This window comes from Podarcis cretensis (genome assembly GCF_951804945.1).
Source record: "Podarcis cretensis genome assembly, chromosome: 8".
In the NCBI taxonomy this organism is placed as follows: Eukaryota; Metazoa; Chordata; class Lepidosauria; order Squamata; family Lacertidae; genus Podarcis; species Podarcis cretensis.
The window spans coordinates 74934138-74955338 of NC_137177.1; the positions used below are offsets into that span (position 1 = coordinate 74934138).

The 21201-nt window shown below is 44.6% G+C and overlaps 2 protein-coding genes across 7 annotated transcripts in view; one reads left to right on the forward strand and one right to left on the reverse strand.

The window, feature by feature from the left end:
- TTLL10 (tubulin tyrosine ligase like 10) overlaps nt 1-17166 on the reverse strand; it is a 210413-nt gene extending 193247 nt beyond the window's left edge. For both annotated transcript variants that reach the window (XM_079986813.1, XM_079986812.1), the window contains exons 1-2: nt 17047-17166; nt 10821-10968 (exon numbers count right to left, since the gene is read on the reverse strand). In XM_079986813.1, the coding sequence (XP_079842939.1) occupies nt 10821-10897 (77 nt within the window). In that variant the 5' untranslated portion in view covers nt 10898-10968; nt 17047-17166. The remainder of the gene's footprint in view (nt 1-10820; nt 10969-17046) is intronic.
- A 78-nt stretch (nt 17167-17244) lies between these two features.
- The window catches only part of LOC307222151 (uncharacterized protein C1orf159), a 31782-nt gene continuing 27825 nt past the window's right edge, over nt 17245-21201 (forward strand). For 3 of the 5 annotated variants that reach the window (XM_079987283.1, XM_079987285.1, XM_079987284.1), the window contains exon 1: nt 17281-17485. In XM_079987283.1, coding sequence (XP_079843409.1) covers nt 17297-17485 — 189 coding nt within the window. In that variant the 5' untranslated portion in view covers nt 17281-17296. The other 2 variants (XM_079987286.1, XM_079987288.1) reach the window with 2 other exon arrangements.

Consider the following 21201-nt stretch of genomic DNA (forward strand, 5'->3'; position numbering starts at 1 on the left):
CTTCATTTTACTGCCAATGGAGACTTGCTTACTGTAACTTCTGGAAAATCCGTGAATAAAACATTCACTTATTTGCAAAGTTAAGAGCCTGTGATTTCTTCTAGCCTAAGTATTTTTGTAGGCAACATTTGTTCAAGGATAGATGAAGGCAGATGCAAATCTAAGCCCCCCACCAGTATTGCACATAACAAAAAATATTATTTTAGTTGCCTTTGTGGCAAAAAAAAAAAAAAGCCCCCCCCCCCCCTCCAGATCTCCTTCCTTGATATCTTTCTGCCTTGTCAGCTTTGGTAATTGAGAATTCAACAGCAAAAAGCAATGTAACGAGCCTTCAGTTTTTACTGTCAGCCTGGCTGTCCACATATTTCAACTTTATGAGGCATATTCTTGCAGCGAGACAAATTGTATACAAGGCCCTCATTCCGCCAATATTTCCTTGGCTTGACATTTCATCTTCTCCACGGGAGTGGGAGCCGAGTCACGATGCCAAGCTGAGGACGAGGCCCAGATGAAAGGAGGAGGAGGCTTCTGCTGGACCACATCTGGGAAGGACAAAAGAGCAAGGGAAGCAGACCCGACTTGATGTTGGAGCACCTGCTTGGTGTGCAGAAGGCCTCAGGTTCAATCTCTGGCATCTTCAGGAAAAGCTGCTGGAGACTCCCTATGTTCCTGTGTCTTCTGCTTTGCATGCAGAAGGCCACAGGTTCAACCCCCATCATCTCTGGTTAGGGCTGGGGCAGATCCCCTGCCTGAAACCCTGGAGAGCCACAGCCAATTAGTGTACTGAGCCAGAGGGACCATCTAAGGTAGCATCCTATGTTCCCATCAGCCCAAGGCAGCATGAACAGCCATTATGGGTGATGGAGGTGGTAGTCTATTATCATCGGGAGGGCCACAGGTTCCCCTTCCTCTGCTCTAGGAAAACTAGGTGCTGACCAAGGATCAGTGGTCTGACTCAGTGTAAGGCAGCTTCCTATGTTCCTATATAAACACCTTCAAACCGGGTGAGCCAAGTCAGAAGTTGAGATCAAAAGGTGCAACAAAACACAATGTGGTTGACTGCAACTCCCATCTTCCCCAGCCACCTTAGCCAATGTTCAGGGGAGCTGTAGTCCAGCAACATCTGGGGACCCAAGGGAATGAATTCTTATTAGGACTTCTTTGTGTGCAGAAGGCCCAGGTTCAATCCCTGGCATCGCCAGGTTAGCGCCAGGAGAGACCCCTGTCTGAAACCCTGGAGAGCCGTTGCCACTCAGTGTAGACAGTCCTGAGCTAAATGGACCGATGGTCTGGGCTCAGCAGAAGGCAGCTTCCGATGCAATGTTGGCGAGGATGGTACAGGAGTAGTTGGGAAACAAGAAAATGTAAGAAAACTGAAATAACTGAACAAGACTGCGCTACGGCAACAACAAAAAAAAGAGATCACAAGCTGTTTCCCAACAGCTTGGATTTCACGCTGAGAGATGTAGTTAAACGGGGCCGCTTTCCCTATCGGTGGGCGATGCTGTGCGCCCGCCTTAAGAATACAAGGCATGGATCAGAGATAAGAAAATGTGCTCAGTGGGAGGTAACCGGCTTCTGCTGGGCATCCTAAATCCATTTAGGCCTTTAGGTGGGACCGTGATATTAGTGTAATCTCTCTGGTTTCCCTGCAAATGGCCTCCTGACACGGCACTTTGGTCTCTACTTAATGAAACGAGAAAGGCAACCCAACTGCGCCCCCCTTTCGCAGAAAGCACCAGGCTCCCCACCGTTACCACCTTACAAAAGGCACCGCAGTTTTCTGGCAAATTAACCACAGCCCAGAAATAATTAACCCCACCGCGGCGAGGATTTTTACAATGGCTATATATCAAGCTCAGCTAACTTAGGCCCCCTCAGATAATTGCTTCGATCTCAATTGTTTCCCCCACAAACGCAGAGAGCCCCCCCTTCTTTCTACCAACCGTTGTAAAATCAGCTGTTGTTTATGTGCCACGCAGGGTGACTTTAGAAGATGTATGTTGAATGCCGCATCTCAGTACGCCGTCCCTTTAGGGAGGGACAGCTGCTCTGTGGTAAAGCACATGCATTGCATACAGAAGGGCCCGAGTTTGATTCACGGCATCTTCAAAAGGATCAGGAAGCAGATGATGGAGTCCCTATTTCTGCCTGAGAGCCTAAAGTGCTGCTGTCAGGCACTGGAAGCAATACTGGGCTAGATAGGGACAGCTAAAGGGTGCTCACATTTCCGATTTAGAGTGCAGTGAAGTCGTGTGGAGTTGTTCCAGTGCGTTAACAGCTTTCTCCCCAGCTGTTCACATCCACAGGACTTCATTAGTGTCATATTCATATCTGTCTGTGTATGCACAGGGCAGACATGTCTTTACCCTTATGCGAGGGTGTTTGCACCTTGGCTGGAGACAAAATAGGAATAGCTGGAGGACTCCAACTGGTGTGAAACTGGTTTGAGAGTATGTTGCTTTTAAATGAGAAAATAACTGAACAAGAAATTGAGGGTGCCATTCAAAATATGCAACTGGGGAAATCTCCAGGGCCAGATGGACTAACCTCCAGATATTACAAAGCCTTGAAAGATTGGATAATCCAGCCGCTTAAGGAGGTTTGTAACGAGATATTAGAGGGGAAAGGGGCACCTGAGACGTGGAAAGAAGCTTTCATCACACTTATACCAAAGACTGAAGTTGATAAAAAACAGATCAAGAACTACCGCCCTATATCACTACTTAATGTGGATTACAAAATTTTTGCAGACATTTTGGCAAAAAGATTGAAGAAGGTGTTGGTGGAGGAGATCCATAAAGATCAGGCAGGCTTTCTCCCGGGTAGGCATATATCTACCAATGTAAGGAATATAATTGATATTATAGAAATGTTGACAGTGAACATTAATACGAAGGCAGTTTTAATTTTCGTGGACGCGGAGAAAGCCTTTGACAATATATCCTGGAAATTTATGAAAAAGAATCTCCACGGGATGGGGGTAGGCCAAAGGTTTGAAAATGGTATAAGTGCAATTTATTCTGAGCAAAAGGCGAAGCTAATTGTAAATAATGTGGTTATGGATGAATTACCTATAGAAAAAGGGACACGTCAGGGGTGCCCAATATCCCCATTACTTTTTATATCGGTCCTGGAGGTCCTGTTAAATATGATTAGGGGGGACCAGCTGGTAAAAGGGATTCAGGTCGGAGCCAGACATTACAAATTAAAGGCTTTTGCAGATGACTTAGTACTGACCTTGCAAGAGCCAGACACTAGTACCAAAAGAGCTTTGGAATTAATTCAAGTATTTGGCCAGGTCGCAGGATTTAAGTTGAATAAACAAAAAACCAAGGTACTGGGAAAAAATTTAACAAATGTTGAAAGGGATAGATTCCAAGAGGAAACTGGGTTAGTGGTGGCAAAGAGTGTAAAATACCTGGGGATTAACATGACATCTAAGAATGTAAACTTATTTAAGGACAACTATGATAAGTGCTGGACTGAGATAAAGAAAGATTTAGAAATATGGTCAAACCTGAAGCTTTCCTTGTTAGGTCGAATTGCTGTAATCAAAATGAATGTATTGCCTAGAATGTTATTTTTGTTTCAGACATTACAAATTGTTGATAAATTGGACTGTTTCAAGAAGTGGCAGAAAGACATATCTAAATTTGTCTGGCAGGGCAAAAAGCCCAGAATTAAGTTTAAGATACTTACCGATTCTAAAGAAAGAGGGGGGTTTGCCCTGCCGGACTTAAGACTCTACTATGAATCGGCAGCCTTTTGCTGGTTAAAAGATTGGCTACTTCTTGAAAATGCAGACATTCTAGATTTGGAAGGATTTGATAATAATTTTGGTTGGCATGCATATATCTGGTATGACAAGGTTAAAGTGTATAAGGGTTTTAAAAATCATATTGTCAGGAAAGCACTATATAATGTTTGGATACGGTATAAAGATCTATTGGAAAACAGAACTCCCAGGTGGCTTTCACCTATGGAGGCTAAGGAGGTAAAGAAACTTAATATGAGAACCAATTGGCCGAAATATTCTGAGATTTTAGAACAAGAAGGTGGTGAATTTAAACTACAAAGTTATGAGAAAATAAAGTCTAAGGTACGAGATTGGCTCCATTATTTTCAAATAATGGAGGCTTTCAAACAAGACAGGAAAATTGGCTTCCAGGTGGAGAAATCGAAATTAGAAACAGAATTGTTAGAACCCAATACTAAGAATTTATCAAGAATGTACAACTTGCTGTTGAAGTGGAATACAATAGATGAGACAGTGAAGTCTGCTATGGTTAAATGGGCACAGGACATAGGTCATGACATTATGTTTGCTGACTGGGAGCAGTTATGGACCACAGGTATTAAATTTACGGCATGTAATGCCTTACGAGAAAACATTATGAAAATGATTTATAGGTGGTACATGACCCCAGTCAAGCTTGCGAAGATTTATCATTTGCCCGATAACAAATGTTGGAAATGTAAAGAGATGGAAGGTACCTTTCTCCACCTTTGGTGGACCTGCCCAAAGATTAAGGCCTTCTGGGAAATGATTTATAATGAAATTAAGAAAGTGCTTACGTGCACCTTTAACAAGAAACCAGAGGCATTTCTCTTGGGTATGGTCGGCCAGCTGGTGTCGAAGAAGGATAAGAATTTCTTTTTGTACGCTACTACGGCAGCAAGGATTCTTCTAGCAAAGTATTGGAAGACACAAGAACTACCCACGTTGGAGGAATGGCAGGCGAAAGTGATCGACTTTATGGGACTGGCAGAAATGACCGGCAGAATCCGCGACCAAGAGAAAGAGACTGTGGAAGAAGATTGGAAGAAATTTAAGATGTATCTTAAGAATTATTATAAAACTGAGGAGTGTTAAAATGTTGAGGGAAAAGAAGACGTAGAATTGCAGCGATAATTGGGTTTAAATTTTATGGTGGAATAGAAAAAGAGGATGAATTTATATTTAATTGGGCAAGAAAGGTTGCTGAATAATGGTACTAAATTAAGGATGCAAAAAGGGAAAGGTATGGGGAAGTCCGGGAAAAGAGGGTTATGGAAATAAGGTTAAGAAAATATGACTTTTTTGTTTGTTTGTTTTTATGTTGTTTTCTGTTTTTGTTAAAAAATTGGAAACCAATAAAAATCTTTATAAAAAAAAAAAAAGAAACTGGTTTGAGAAACAAAGCATCCAACAGCAGTATTTTAAAGCAAAGCACAGGCTACATAAGCATTTGGGAGAATGTCGTGCAGACACGGGTTAAAAACCCAGAAATGGAAACTCTGCGAGTGTGAACACTGCCCAAGCCTGTCTTGGTATAAAGTGGCTCCCTGTGTTCTTTTAGCATAAGGGTGGGGGCTTTCCCAGGCAAATTAATAGGTGCTGCCCCATTTCACAGACACTTCTCAGCCAGACAAAAGCACTCAAGGAAGCAGAACAGAGGGGAAGGAGTGTGGCCTGCGGAGAATGCCAAGGGCCAGGTAGAGAGGTCCATAGGGCCACATTTGTTCCCAGGGCCTGAGGTTCCTTACTAACCTTGCTAACATTTAGGAGGCAAATAAGAGGCTTGAATGAAGAAGGCGTGCATCAACCTAGCCATAGGGAGCTACTAGGAATTGTGTGTTTAAGTCATTTCAGTGGATCTACTCTGAACAGGAAGGGACGCAGGTGGCGCTGTGGGTTAAACCACAGAGCCTAGGACTTGCCGATCAGAAGGTCGGCGGTTTGAATCCCCACGACGGGGTGAGATCCCGTTGCTCAGTCCCTGCTCCTGCCAACCTAGCAGTTCGAAAGCACGTCAAAGTGCAAGTAGATAAATAGGTACCGCTCCGGCGGGAAGGTAAACGGCGTTTCTGTGCGCTACTCTGGTTCGCCAGAAGCAGCTTAGTCATGCTGGCCACATGACCTGGAAGCTGTACGCCGGCTCCCTCGGCCAATAAAGCGAGATGAGCGCCGCAACCCCAGAGTCGGCCACGACTGGACCTAATGGTCAGGGGTCCCTTTACCTTTACCTTACTCTGAGCAGAACTTAGTTGGAGACAACCTTCTGCAGTTTCCTTGGGCCTGCCTCCCCAGTTACATTCCCCGCCTGTCTCGCTGATGAGTTGCCCTTCCCTTCCTGCCAACAGGCTCTTATATGACCACAGCGAGGGAATGGACACATACCGCAGCCAGCTTCCACTGCGTCTCTCCAAACCTCTACGCTCCAGTGTTTACTTCCAGCTGAGCCAAGGCTGGAGAAATGCAAGGACGTGCCACACCCTTGCTGCCTTCCTGTTTCTAAGCTATGGCTGGGTGACCAGCTATCTGGATGCTGACGCAACAGGGTTTTGGGTTTGTTTGTTTTTGCACTGTTATGTACTGAGTTGAATAGGATCCAAATTGCAGCAGTCTGATTGGTCCTAGAACAATAGGATCCAGAATGCAGTAGTCTGATTGGTCCACAGGAGCCACCCAATCTAACTCCAGGTGGAAGTGAAGCCACAACCTGATTGGCCTACAGGAGAATCCTGGAATTAGCCAATCACATGGCACCCATTGTATAAATAATGTATATAAAGCAGACATTTCAGGGGAACTTGCATTCCTCACTACTATGAGCTGAATAAAGAGCATGAAATTCACATTCGACTCCAAGTATATTTCATGCACTATGGAGGCAGGGTTAGACTACATGACCACCAAGTTCCCTTCTAATGCTGTGGTTCAATGCTATAAGGCCTTTAAAAGATTGAGCTTTTGAAGTTGAGCCTTTAAAAGTTTGCTGGATTAGCCGTCTATCTGCTGTCCCTGAAAGGTCGCTCCAACTTGCTGTAGATCTTCCCCTTCTTCTGATTACATTCCGCTTCCCACTGCCAGATCTCTCCTCAAAACCCATCCCATCCCCATCAATAGTGTCTTAGTTTGCACTGCACTGCCCCACTTTACCTTCCTAATCTACTGTGCAGCTACGGGTTGCAACTGATGCCGTCAAATGCAGGGCATGGCCGAAACAGTTAAAATTGCTTTTAAGCAAAAATTAAAACCAAATGCCACAAAGGAAAAACTAATATAGGAATAATCTTCATCAGACTTAATTAGCAACTCAGGCTGTTACCAAGACACACAGTTAAATCTATAGGTAAAACGACAAGCCAATACAATTTGTGCACAGAGCTTTAATCTGCAAGCGGGTGCACAAATCTATAAGGAGGAAAAACAATCATTAATTTTAATAATGCCTAGAATTACTATGTGCCGAGATGAGTTTTCAGCATCAAGACAACAGCTTCACCTCTTGGGAGGCATCAAAGAAGAATTAAACTTTCTTTCCTTAAATATGAATGGGGAGAGCCAGCTTGTCTGGATCCTTAAAATGCAGCGGATGTTCGCACCAGGTAACGGAATATCGTACACACTCGCAGCAATGTCTCTCTCAGTGGACTAAACTGGTTATTTCCACATCCATCTTTTCAATCTGTGTCCGGTTGCACAATACCATTTGGGGCTTAAGATAAACCTGTTTAGATTTTCTTCTTCTTCTTCTTCTCCTTCTTCTTCTAACGGATGCTTTGCATCAAGGGATGCTTTTGTTCCTGGAAGTTTATGGCTGTCTAAAACTTTGTAAGCTGAGAAACAGGGCCAGTGTCTCCAGCAGAGTTGTCAGCGAATCAATTTCTATGCACTTTCAAAGTATGTAGTGTTATTGTTATGATTTGGGGGGGGGGTGTGCCAGTCAGTCTGGATGGAACCCTGGGTTCCCTTCCAAACCTTCAACCTATGAGAAGAGAAGACTCCCTGGAAAAGACCCTGATGTTGGGAAAGATGGAGGTCACAAGGAGAAGGGGACGACAGAGGACAAGATGGTTGGACAGTGTTCTCGAAGCTACCAGCATGAGTTTGACTAAACTGTGGGAGGCAGTGGAAGACAGGAATGCCAGGGGGTCACGAAGAATCGGACACGACTAAACAACAACAACAAAATACCTGTGGGGGCAGAATATGTAAGAGGAAGCCTGCCAAACTAGTCCCTTTGTCAAGGAAGTGGCAAAGAAAGGGGGGAAGACATTCCACCCCATTGTGCTCACCCGGCTAGAGGCCATGCAATCCTGGGTAGGGAAAAGAACAATAGCCAGAGTTGGTGGTCGTGTGTGTGTGTGTGTGTGTGTGTGTGTGAGAGAGAGAGAGAGAGAGAGAGAGAGAGAGAGAGAGATGAAAAGCTAAATGCTAGAAACTGCAGGCAGAGAGCAATGCTTTTTGCTCTGTGCTGGATCTGTTGAGGTATTAAGACTGAGAGCCCCTCCATCCGATGCTCAGCTTGTATATACAGTCATACCTCGGGTTACAGACGCTTTGGGCCGCGCGATTTCAGGTTGCGCACCGCGCAGAACCCAGAAGTACCAGAATGGGTTACTTCTGGGTTTCAGCACTTGTGCATGCGCAGAAGCACTAAATCACACTTTGCGCATGCACAGAAGAGCTGAATTGCAACCGCACATGCACAGACGCGGCGCTGCGGGTTGCGAACATGCTTCCCTCATGGATCACGTTCACTACCCGAGAGTCCACTGTATGTGGAAATAAAATCATAGGCCCTAAAGACACCACACCTTCTGCTAACTTGCATTTCAAGGAAACCAAACCCTGGGTGATGCGATTGAGATCCCTTGTGCCTCTCACTGCTTAGAGGGTGGGGTGGCATGTAACAATATATTTCAGGAATCCCCCTCCGTGGCACCCACCACAGACGCCACACCATCTCTATTTATTTTCTTTTTTAATTGTTTAGTGTTTTGTTTTTGTTTAATTATTTCCCCATGAGTGATGTTGGGCTGGTTAGAAGGCAGAATGCAGGCATCCACACCCTGGGCTGTTCCTAAGGTCCTGCTCAAATGCTGACACCCACATATGAGCAGTCAGCAGTGTTGGAGGCAGGGTGGGCACACCAGGTGAGCAGAGAAGGAGGGCACTCTTGCTTCCTGCTATGCATTTTTAAAACTAATATTATCATTGATTTTTATTGCACATGTTTTATTTTTAAAAATTGGGGGGGAATAACCCTCAGCTTACATTGACAATACATTTAAACATCAACACATCCATCTTAGTTTACACATATAGATCAATATATACCATCTAAATGTCCAATTATGTATCCAAGAGTTGGTGTTTATATAAAACGTGCTCAATTGTAACAAGAGTGTTAATGTCATCAAACCATTGCAAAAGAGATAGCAGATATTTATCCTTTCAGGCTCAAATAATAAGTCTCTTAGTGATCAGTAGGGCCCACAGCATCCGTTCTTGTCCCACCATTAATCTCCATGTGAGAAATACGATTTAAAACTACACAAACATCTGAAAATTTCAAGGATCTTGCCAATACAAAATTGATACGGATGACAACTTCTGATGAAAAAGAAGTATCACTGAACCTGCTCACATCCTGTGTCTCAGAGAGGTATTTACAGTTTTACACCTCCAGCACCTACCTGAATTGGACAGGGCTTCCTGCTATACATAACAGGATAGATCTAAGTAAAATGTAACATCTGATCCAGCATACCAGCCCATAGATAAAGAAGAAATCCACCATTTTATGTACCAACTGCCGTGCTGTCTACAGCACTTGAAAAGCATTTTAATAAAAATAGAGACATTGGATTCTTATCTCATTATACATGATATAGCTATTTTTAGCCGTCTCACCCCTTGCTTTTTCCTGTAAGACCAATTGCAGTTGTTAACAGTCGTCAACAGGTTTACCACACCTATCAGCCAATCACCCATTCCAACCACCTTTCTGAGTAATACCCCTCCCCACCCTCTCACTATATATAAGGGTCTGGTGACTTCAGTTTCAGTGTATCTGAAGAAGTGTGCATGCACACGAAAGCTCATACCAATAACAAACTTAGTTGATCTCTAAGGTGCTACTGGAAGGATTTTTTTATTATTATTTTGTTTCGACTATGGCAGACCAACACGGCTACCTACCTGTAACTAGAATGATGTTATTCATTTATGCATAAAATCTTAACACACCGTTCCTCCCAAAGGATCCCAGGGTAGCAAACACATAAATGATAAGACAATGCAATTAAAACATTAAAGAACGAATTTTACATATAAAAACAATTGCACAGCAGATGAAGACTGGGATAAAGATCTATCCCAAAAGATTTGTCACAAGAGGAAGGTCTTCTAATAGAGCTTCTGAAATGACAAGAGGGCCGGTACCCCTCTAATATATAACATGAGAGCATTCTATAATGCAGTTGCCAGCATGCTGAAGACCTAATCCCTACACTGTATGGAACGAAAGTCTTGACAAGATGGTATCTGCAGGAGGCTCTCTCCTGCAGAGCGCAGTGATCAGTTGGGCATAAAATGCATGAGACAATCTTTTGCTCTAATTTGCATATGATTGTTTTCCAGAAAACCCACATCACTGCCTTCACTTAGGGATTTCAAAACCACCACTTTGAATTGCGATCAGAAATAACCAAGCCATCATTGCAGCTGCTACAAAGGTGGCGATGGGGGAGAAGAGACGTATGAGCCCTATAAGCCCACCTCTGTAAGAAGTGTGGCTGCAGCATTCAGAAGCGACTGAAGTTTCTGAATGGTCTTTAAATGCAACCCACACATAGCACATTACAATAATCGAGAAAGGAATGAGGCACAGATCACTGTAACCAGATGGGAAGGTTACACTGTTTTGACCTCTTCAAACATTAACAGGTGAGCATTTGTTGCTTTCTGATGCCTAGCAGAAAGCCAGCAATGTTCAGGCAACTGATCTCAATGCCTTTGTGCAAGCCGCAACACTGTTCACCCTTACCTGCCGCCGTCTTCTGAACTTCTCGAAAGCCTCCTGCATGCTCTCAGTATCTGTTCTTTTCTCCTTCCCTTCATCATCAGATCCCTCAAGAGTTACTGTGAAAGCACAGTAATTGTTCTTCCTTCCCAATGCCATCATTCTTTCGTACCTTCCGTACAAAGAAGTTCAAATGGTCATTTGCCAGAAATTCACATTTTAATTCCACCGCAACCAAGTTTTGGAAGACTACTTCCTAGAGTGGTCCACCTCATAAGGAAACGAGAATGTAGGAAGGGCTCTGCTGGATCAAACCAAAGGCCCATCTAGTCCTGTTTCAGAATGTCAACCAGATGTCTATGGGAAGCTCACAAGCAGGTCCTGAGAGCAAGAGCATTCTCCCCACCTGCCATTCCCAGTGACTAATATTCAGAGGTATTCAAGCAACCCCTGATTTGCAGGGGGGTTGCATTCCAGGTCATTGCAACCCCACAATGGTGGAGTGTGTATAAGCTTGCTCTGCAAGTTACGCCCCCTTTTTATGCCTTTTTCTTTGATGTGTTGAAATAAAAAATGAACTTCTAAGTTTTTCCACCGAGAAATTACTCTGCCTGTAATTTAAGTGAGATATTCACCTCTAAATGCCAACTTTCCCTACTTCATTTTGTCCAGTGGGACCAATGTTGGATGTATGAATTAGTGTACATGTTTAGGTGGACAAAGATTACTGCATTGGATTCTGTATATTTAAGCATTAGGCACCATCTTTTTCACCTGGATATGAAAGGCAGTCAAGACCCTAATGATCTTTAAAGCATCTGTGGGTTTTAATGAAATCACTACTACATAGTGTAGTAATTCAATAACTATGTAACTATGATGTATTACAGTATGTTAATATTTTTTTAGAAGCTGCCCAGAGTGGCTGGGGAAGCCCAGCCAGATGGGCGGGGTATAAATTATTATTATTATTATTATTATTATTATTATTATGCCACTTCTGGGTTCATGACAATGCGCACATGCACAGTTGTGGGTGCTTTGAACGTGCACAGAATGGTAATGGCCTGTACTACCTCTGACAGTGGAGAGAGATCATGTTTGTTTTTGGGTAGTGCTGAATGAGAAATTTGACTCCGTGTGCAGTTTAAGGTGAAACAACCTAATTCACACTTTCCAAAACAATACGCAAACTGAAACACAGCCATCCTTCAAAATTCACGCTTCTCTCCAGCCAAGTAATGGGTACAAAAATGTACACACTGGGGTAAAGTGTTCATAAAAATGCTTATATTAATGAAAGCATCATATGAAAATGCATCCCATTAGGAAAAATCACTTTGCGTGAATGTACACATTAGGGGAAATTACATACTAACGTGTATATTAGGAAAAATTCACACTAAAATGCTGATGAATTTTCATGAGGACTTAAAAAAAAAAGTAACTTGCAAATTGATGTAGAAATGGGGAAGACTCATATTTAGACTGGCAAAGTGAGACACCAAAATGAACAGATTTGCCCTTTCCTACTTCACAGGGGGGGGGGGGGCACCTCTGGGAAGGAAGAGCCATAATCTGAATCCTATTGAAATGACTCCATGATTGGAGCAGAAGTGAAGTCCTTCGCTGCTTGTTAATGTGGCAACAAATGACTACTGTTTTCGAAAAGACAGGCAGGGAAGCACTTAAATCTGTCCTAGCCTCATTACACAGATAATTAAAATTTCGCTCAGTAGTGCACAAGACCAATAACCTAGTCTATTAAAATATTTGTAAAAATGTCACTGTGTATGTTCTTCCAAGATTTTAACGGCTTTCTCCAAATGTCTGGCTGGATTACCAAGTAGGCATGAAAGTTGAGCAGCCTTAACAGAGTGGATATGCTGGAACGAGGGAGAGGAAACTGACTGGGCCCCTCCAATTTTTATTTTTATTTTTAATTATTTATTTTTCTCTCAGTAAAATTGAGTCTCAAGTCATTTCATTTACTGAGATGTAACAAAAAACAAGCAAACAATTTTCAAGCTGATTGCTAAACAAGAAACAAACCAGCTCCTGAGCTCCACGGTTCTGGCTGGTGTTTGCAAAGGTGCTTGCAAGTGCTTCCCCCACTCGCAACCCAGCCTTTCTGCCCTCAAAACTGGAGATTCCCCTGACCACATCCCTCAGTGGCCCTAAGTCCCACCTCAGTTGTTTTTGCCTGCCTGCAACATGCCCTTCAACTCTGATGCTGCCTCTTGGTTGCTGGATGCAGGGTAAAGAGGAGTCTGTGAGTGTGCATAGAAGCTAGTCAATGGATTACTGCAATGCATTATATGTGGGGCTGCCTCTGGAAACAGTTCAGAAACTTCAGCTGGTGCAAATTTTGACAGCCAGGTTGCTCACCAGCAGTGGCGTAGCGTGGGGGTGCAGGGGGGGGCCGGCCGCACCGGGCGCAACATCTGGGGGTTAGGGTTAGGGGGCGCAAATCCACGGGTTAGGGGGTGCAAATTACTTTCCTTGCCCCGGGTGCTGACAACGCACGCTACGCCACTGCTCACCAGAACAAGAGAGTTTGAGCATATTGTGCTGATACCAGCCCAACTGCACTGGCTGCCGATTAGTTCCCGGGCCCAATTCAAACTGCTGGTGCTGACCTATTAAGTCTTACACAGCTCAAGACCTCAGGCCTCTCCCTATACAAACTGACCCGGCCCCTGTGCTTATCATCCAAGGTTCTTCTCTATGTCTGCCACTCTCCATGAGAAGTTCAGAGGGTGACAACATGAGAGCAGGCCTTTTTGGTGGTGGCTCCCCATCTGTGGAATGCCCTCCCCAGAGAGGCTCTCCTGGGAGCATCATTACATGGATTTAGGCGGCAGGCAAAAACATTCCTCTTTACCCAACCATTCAACCATTAAATAATCTATGGCTTGCTAAATGGGGGGCGGGGGAAAGTTATTACCATTATTTTATCATTATGCTGTGCAAATTATCTTCTTCACTAGACTTGATATTAGCCCAAAGGCTGAGAAATTGTCTTCTTAATGTTGTACATCATCCTAGGATCTTTGGATAAAGTGCTGTACATAAATCAAATAAATAAATAATAGCCTACTATATAATGGTCATAGTTACATTTATTGCCCCAACTACTTTTACCTGTAGTCTCACCTATCACCTATCACCTATCACTGACATGCGGCCCTTCGAAGGTTGCCCAGAAGAGAATGTGGCCCTCATGCTGAAAAAAAAGTCTTCCCACTCCTGATTACTCCCAGCATCAGTGTGGTGCTCTGATATTTACAGCGCAGCCACCAGAGATGGCCAGAAGGCAGTAGTGCGGTTACTGGCCCACCAAGACTCAGGTGACACAAGGCACCAATTGTGTTCCAATTGGTCTTATATACAGTGGTACCTCAGGTTAAGTACTTAATTCATTCCGGAGGTCCGTTCTTAACCTGAAACTGTTCTTAACCTGAAGCACCACTTTAGCTAAATGGGGCCTCCCGCTGCTGCCGTGCAATTTCTGTTCTCATCCTGACAGTGGCGTAGCGTGGGTTGTCAGCACCCGGGGCAAGGAAAGTAATTTGCGCCCCCTAACCTGTGGATTTGCGCCCCCTAATCCTAACCCCCAGATGTTCCGCCCGGTGCAGCCGGCCCCCCCTGCACCCCCCACGCTACGCCACTGCATCCTGAAGCAAAGTTCTTAACCCGAGGTACTATTTCTGGATTAGCGGAGTCTGTAACCTGAAGCGTGCGAAAGTGCTCCGGAGAGGGGCTGGCACCAACAAAACCCAGCCCCCTTCCTCCTCTAGGCAGGGTGGGGAGAAACCAGGAGGAGGGAAAGAGGAGGAGGCGCCGCTGCCGCCATGTGAGGGAGAGGGAGGGAGAGGAGAAGAACGCATGCGCACTGGTGATCCACACACTGGCAATCCACGCGGCGATTCCCGGACCATCCGCGGGCCAGATTTAGAAGGCAATTGGGCCTGATCCGGCCCGTGGCTCTTAGTTTGCCATGGTCTAGGCAATGTTGCTGAGGTGCTCACAGAATCCTATCATTGGCTCAATGGCCAATTAGTTGTCATGTCTCCTGAGGATGAGAAGTGAGCAGGTGAGGCCTGTGTGGTAGGAACACATCCTAGCAGTGTACGTATGGCAAGGTGGTTTGTCAGGAGGGAGAACATGGCTTTACTTTATGGTTCAGGGGTGCAGCCTGATGAACACAGGGACAGAACTAGTCTCCAAATACTTGACCCACTAAAAAGCAGGCTGCTCCCTTGTTTCTTACTGGAGACCCTGAGGATGGAGGCTGAAACCAAGAGGTGTGGCAACTTTGTTGTTGTTGTTGTTTAGTCGTTTAGTCGTGTCCGACTCTTCGTGACCCCATGGACCAGAGAACGCCAGGCACTCCTGTCCTCCACTGCCCCCCGCAGCTTGGTCAGACTCATGCTGGTAACCTCGAAAACACTATCCAACCATCTCGTCCTCTGTCGCCCCCTTCTCCTTGTGCCCTCCATCTTTCCCAACATCAGGGTCTTCTCCAGGGAGTCTTCTCTTCTCATGAGGTGGCCAAAGTACTGGAGCCTCAGCTTCACAATCTGTCCTTCCAGTGAGCACTCAGGGCTGATTTCCTTCAAAATGGAGAGGTTTGATCTTCTTGCAGTCAATGGGACTCTCAAGAGTCTCCTCCAGCACCATAATTCAAAAGCATCAATTCTTCGGCGATCAGCCTTCTTTATGGTCCAGCTGATTGTTCCAAATTGCCAGCCCTCTCAGAAGGTGGCAGTCCAGACCTTTCTAACTTTTTGGTCATGCCATATCTTAGACTCTGTCCCCTTGTCTTCAAAAGAGGGTTGACATTTTGGGGGAGCCGTTTGGTAGCCATGGTTATCAGATTCTAAAAATAAGGGGCTTCCATTATACTTTACAGAGCCACCTATTATGGGTGATGAATAATTGTTATTTCTTTGTCACTTTATTATAACTATTGTAATTATTCTTAAAGGGGCATCCATATAGAAATGTTGTCACCTGCCAACTGGCCCTTTCAGAACATCTCTTTTTTCCTCCCAAAAAATGAAAACCAGTGCTGAAAACAGCAAGCTCCAGTAATAACAGTGTAAAGAGCTGCATGGTAAACCCCTTTGTCTTCAGGAGAAGTTGTGTTTTGTTGGACCAAGCTACAGGAAGAAAGGGGATTCCCTATTCTGTCCGCTGGCTTTAAGACTCTTCACCTTCTCTCCTTCCTCACACCACACCACCCTACAAAAATCAAAGGTATCTATCGAATCAAAGCAGCCTTTGATTCTTCGGTGACATCAAAACACTGTTGTGGCTTCTCTCCACCCCTTCCTGGATATAATAAGAATCAGGGTTTCATGTTGAGATGTCTTTGAGCGGTACAAAACCAAAGAGGGAGCTTTAGCTGCAAAGCCAGCTGGGAGTGGAATTCTATTTGCTAACCAGCTGATGGGGGATGGGTATTGATTGTGTGTTATGCGATGTATTCAACATTAGTGCTACTCAGGAGTAGACCCACTGAAATTTGTGGCCATGACTAAATTAGGTTCATTAATTTCAATTGGTATACTCTGAGTAAAACTTTGTGGGGAACATTTTTCACACCAAGGGCCACATTCCGATCTTGGGCAATCTTCCAGGGGCCACTTGACAGCAGTGGGCAGGGCTAGAGTCAACAGTGGGTGGAGCAATAAATGCAAATTTTATCACTGCACTAGTATTACACAGACTGCTTGTATATTAGTTTGTTTAGACAGAAGTTTGCAGATATGTGAATGGACCAATCTGAGATTTTTAAATACTTTGCAGCTTGGTTCCCCCACCTCTTCTCTCTCTTTTTCTTTTCAGTGTGCTTAAAGGTGAATTAGAACTGTGTTTCATTTCCCTTCTGCCTGAGTTAAGGAAAGGGAACAATCTTCTACGATTCAACTGAATGATTCTGTGCTGTAATGTGGAATAAATTACTCAGTTTATGTTTGCATAATTGCATGGTGAATATTATTGTTAATAATAATGATAAGAATACAGTGCTATTGTTTCTGCTTAACTGCTTAGCATGTAATATTGAAAACATAAAAATAATGATTATATATGTCAACATAATTTAGTACTATTATTTTTAATGTAAAAATAGCTTTTTCTATATTGTACCTATGGAACGTATGTGCATAGGGATCTTCGTGGACCACCACCCCTAAAAATTAACACCTATTCCCCCATCCTCAAAATAATCTTTCTCTCTCACCTGATCCCTCCTCCTCCAAATACTACCGCCACCTCTTCCAGGGGCGTCTCCGTCTCCTAGCAACGCTCAAGATGGCCTCTCTACCCGGAAGGATTTCTGGTCGTTGTAGTCCAGGGCTGCATTCAACGGCAACGGCTCATTCTCGCCTGGAAACTACACTTCCCAAGAGGCGCCGCGGTAGAAAGAGGGGAAGTGGGGCAGGCGAAGCGCGTTTACCTGGACGAGGTGAGGCACGGAAGCGCGGTGGCTGATGGGAGGTGTAGTTTCCGAGGAGCAGGAGGCTCCAGCGGCGCAGGCGGGCCGTAGGGCCCCAGCGGGACTACAAATCCCAGAGAGTAGCGGGAGGGAGCGGGGCAGGGCGCCGCCTCAGGGCGGGGGGTACGAAAGGGAGCCGGTTGGAGTCGGCTGTTGCCAACGGCTGTTGGGTCCGCTCGCTCAGGTGAGTCCGGGAAAGGGGCGCGGGTGGGCGGGGCTGTCTCTCGTCTTTCCCCCATCCCTCCTCTCTGAAGGTAGAGCCCCTGAAGAGCTGGAGGAGGGTCCCCCGTTGTCCCTCAGCGAGCATGGAAGGCTCAGCAGTGGCGCCTCCTTGCTTGGGGGGTCGGGAGGTAGGGGGTCGGGTGGAATCTCGCCCTGACGTCACCTGCATTGACCTCCCCCCACATAGGCGTCTCGGGGGGGGATCTAACTTGACCCTTCCACCCCACCTCCCACAGACAAACATTTGTGGGCATCTAGCTTTGCCCCCCTTTCCCTTCCCATATATTTGGGGGAGTCTAGACTATTTCCTCCCCTCCCCTATGCATTTGGGCTAATATTTTAATGTTTCTATATTTTAATGTTGTATTTTAATCTTAAGTTGTATTCATTCAACTTGTTTTTATTATTTCTTGTCAGCCGCCCTGAGCCCGGCCTTGGCTGGGGAGGGCGGGGTATAAATAAAAACTATTATTATTGTTATTATTATTATAATCTAACCCTGACCTCCACCTACACACACACACACACACACACACACACATTTGGGGGAGTCTCGTCTTGATACTCCTGTGAACATACACACGGTTGGGGGTTTTTTGGGAGGAGGGGGGTATTTTGCCAGGAGCATTTTGGCATCTGTATATTTTTAGGGACCAAGGGTGAGCTTTGCTCTTCCGTCCTTATGGGACGGTGTCCTCTTGACTTGTTAAATATTTGGGACAGAAGGTTCCCGTCTATATTTGTTATGAAACTTGGTTCTTGTTTTCATACGCACCTTGATAGATGCTATGGGGGGTTGGAGAAAGAAGTGGGCTAGTTTGGGGGGTGATTTGAAGGACGGCTTGCAGATGGGTGGGGTGTACATAATATTGATATTATCATATGGAGTTTTGCATATACTGCCAATCAGCTGCCCCCTCCCTTTTCCACTGAACTATAGCTTTAACTGGTGCACACCTGACACCTCATGGACCAAATGAGGAAGTCTGGTGGGCCTAGTTAGACCTGCCGACTGGATACTCCCCGCTGCCAACCTGAGTCAGGGGACCTTCGGTACCTACCCTTAAGGTCAGTTGTGCACAAGAAGTGGGGCCTTCTCGATGGTGATCCCAGACCCGAGGTCCTCACCTTGCTGTGTCTAGCCTGTTGTTTAGGTCAGCATTGGAGACCTTCCTCTTCAGTGCTGTATTTAACTTGAGATTCTAATTAGCCTGCGAGTTACAGAGCAGCTTGTTAAAAGTTTTATTCTGTGCTTGGCAATGTGGATGCCATATCTTTATAACTTGCCCTGCTCTGGGTTGTATGTTGCTTTGTGAGGACATGGCCTTCAAGAATATATTTAATAAAGGAGTTAGTCTCTCACAAAGAGAATGGCCCAATATTGGATCTCAGGGTTGACCCACCTACTCACCTCTCAAAATGAGGAGAAGCTCCCCTCAAAAGGGAGAGTGTTTTAGGCCTCACACCTGTATGTCTGGCTCCCTACAGACACTCTAAACAGAACTATGTGGGTCTGTAAAACAAGCAAGTTCCAATAAGGAGAATATTATTATTTTTTTAATTCCACTTAATATCCCATCTTCCAAGGCATACAAGGTGAGGTACCTATTGTCGTCAGAATAGCTTTGTAATGAAGGTTAGGCTGAGATAGTGACCGGCTCAAGTTCGCCATTGTAAGAATAGTTTTGCATGGTGTTTGTTGTGGGTTCGCTTCCCCCATCTGAATTTAATTTATGATAAATAAGTGGGAATGTCTTTACTCCTTATTGAAGTGGGGCGGGGAGTATCTGGGCTCTGGCATCTGATTTTTATAGAGACATATCTTGGGCTCCCTTATTAATTTGACTTTTAAATGATCAGGTGACGGGAAAGTGCCTGAGAGCTGCTGCTACTAGCCAGAGCGGACAATATTGGGCAAGATGGACAGATAGTCTGGCCTAGTATAAAAGAGCATTTTCATGTTTCTTTGTTGCAGAAAAGCAACACATGGCATCTCAAAAGATTAACTGACTCATTTTGGTAGTGTGCTTGTGGAGAAAATTACCTGGTACCATGTGCATGCAGCAGGCAAAGAATGTAATGGATATGTGAGCAACTAGACAATACAGCCTGTACTCTGCATTCTATAGATAAAGTTGCAAATTTTCTCATTCCTTCAATTCAGTAACGCTTTTAGGTGTGTCATGGGAACTCTCACAGCTACTGAGTACTGTTCTGAAAAAGCTTCATGTTCTGAGCTGCATATATACAATTCTTCCTTTTCCTGCTAATTGGGGTGTGTTTGAGGTATGTGTAATAAAAATGGAAACTGCTGCGAAGGTTCCTTAATTTTTGAACTGCTTGATGAGACCCGAGCATCTTACATAGGTGAGTGGAAGCATCTGTGCTTTGGAGTTTTACCCCTGTACCCATGAGGACTATAAACGTGACTTCCTTATTGAGCAGGACAAGCATAAATTATCCAGTGAAAGAAACAACAAAATGACGAACAAAATGAATTTCAATAGGGACAAATGTAAGAGTCTGCATTTAGGCAGGAAGAACCAGCTATACAAATATAAGATGGGGGGACACCTGGCTTGCCAGTAGTACATGTGAAAAGGATCTAGGGGGTCTTAGTAGACTACAAGCTTAACATGAGTCAATAGTGTGATGTAGCAGCAAAAAAACCTAATGCTATTCTAGGCTGCATCAACAGAAGTATAGTGTCCTGATCAAGGGAAATAATATTTTAAAATGTGGCTCTTTTGGGGGGGGGGCGTTATTGGATTATTGTTTTGATTTAGATTTTATATAGAGTAATACCTCTGGTTACATACTGTCCTCCTTGCGAACGCTTCGGGTAACCAGCTCTGCTAACCCGGAAGTAGGTCTCCTGGAAGCAAACTTTGCCCCGAGATGTGAGTGGAAGTTGCGCGCCAAAGGCGCGCGCGCAGTGGGAGGCCCCATTGGCAAAAGCGCACCTCATGTTAATAATGGATTCAGGATAAGAACGGACCTTCGGAACAAATTAAGTTCGTAAACGGAGGTACCACTGTATTGTGATCTTTTTTTGTGAACCACCCTGAGACCTCCAGGTATAGGGCGGTTTATAAATTCAATGAATGAATGAATATTACTACTCTATTCTGTTTTGATCAGACCACACCTGGAGCCTTATGAGGAATGGTTGAGGGAACTGGGTATGTTTATGCTGGAAAAGAGGAAACTAAGAGGAGATGTGATAGCCAATGGCTACAAGTTACAAGAAAAGAGATTTCAATTAAACATCAGGAGGAACTTTAAGACAGTAGAAGCTGTTCAACAATGGAATGGACAAGGTGGTGGATTCTCCTTCCTTGGACGTTTTTAAGCGGAGGTTAGATGGTGATCTGTCATGTATGATGTAATTGAGATTCCTGCATTGCGGGGGGTTGGACTAGATTCCATCCAACTCTACAATTCTGTGATTCTATGAAAAATGATCTGGAGCAGGACTGGGGGTTGCTGTGCCTTGATTCTGTTTCCTTCTTTTGTATGTCTCCATCCCTGGATAGAGAAACCTTTCGTATTGGGGATGTCCTGTAACAAAAGTTTCATCCAGCTATGGCAGCTAGAGGTTTTATTATAAGGTAAAGGTACCCCTGCCCGTATGGGCCAGTCTTGACAGACTCTGCGGTTGTGCGCCCATCTCACTTA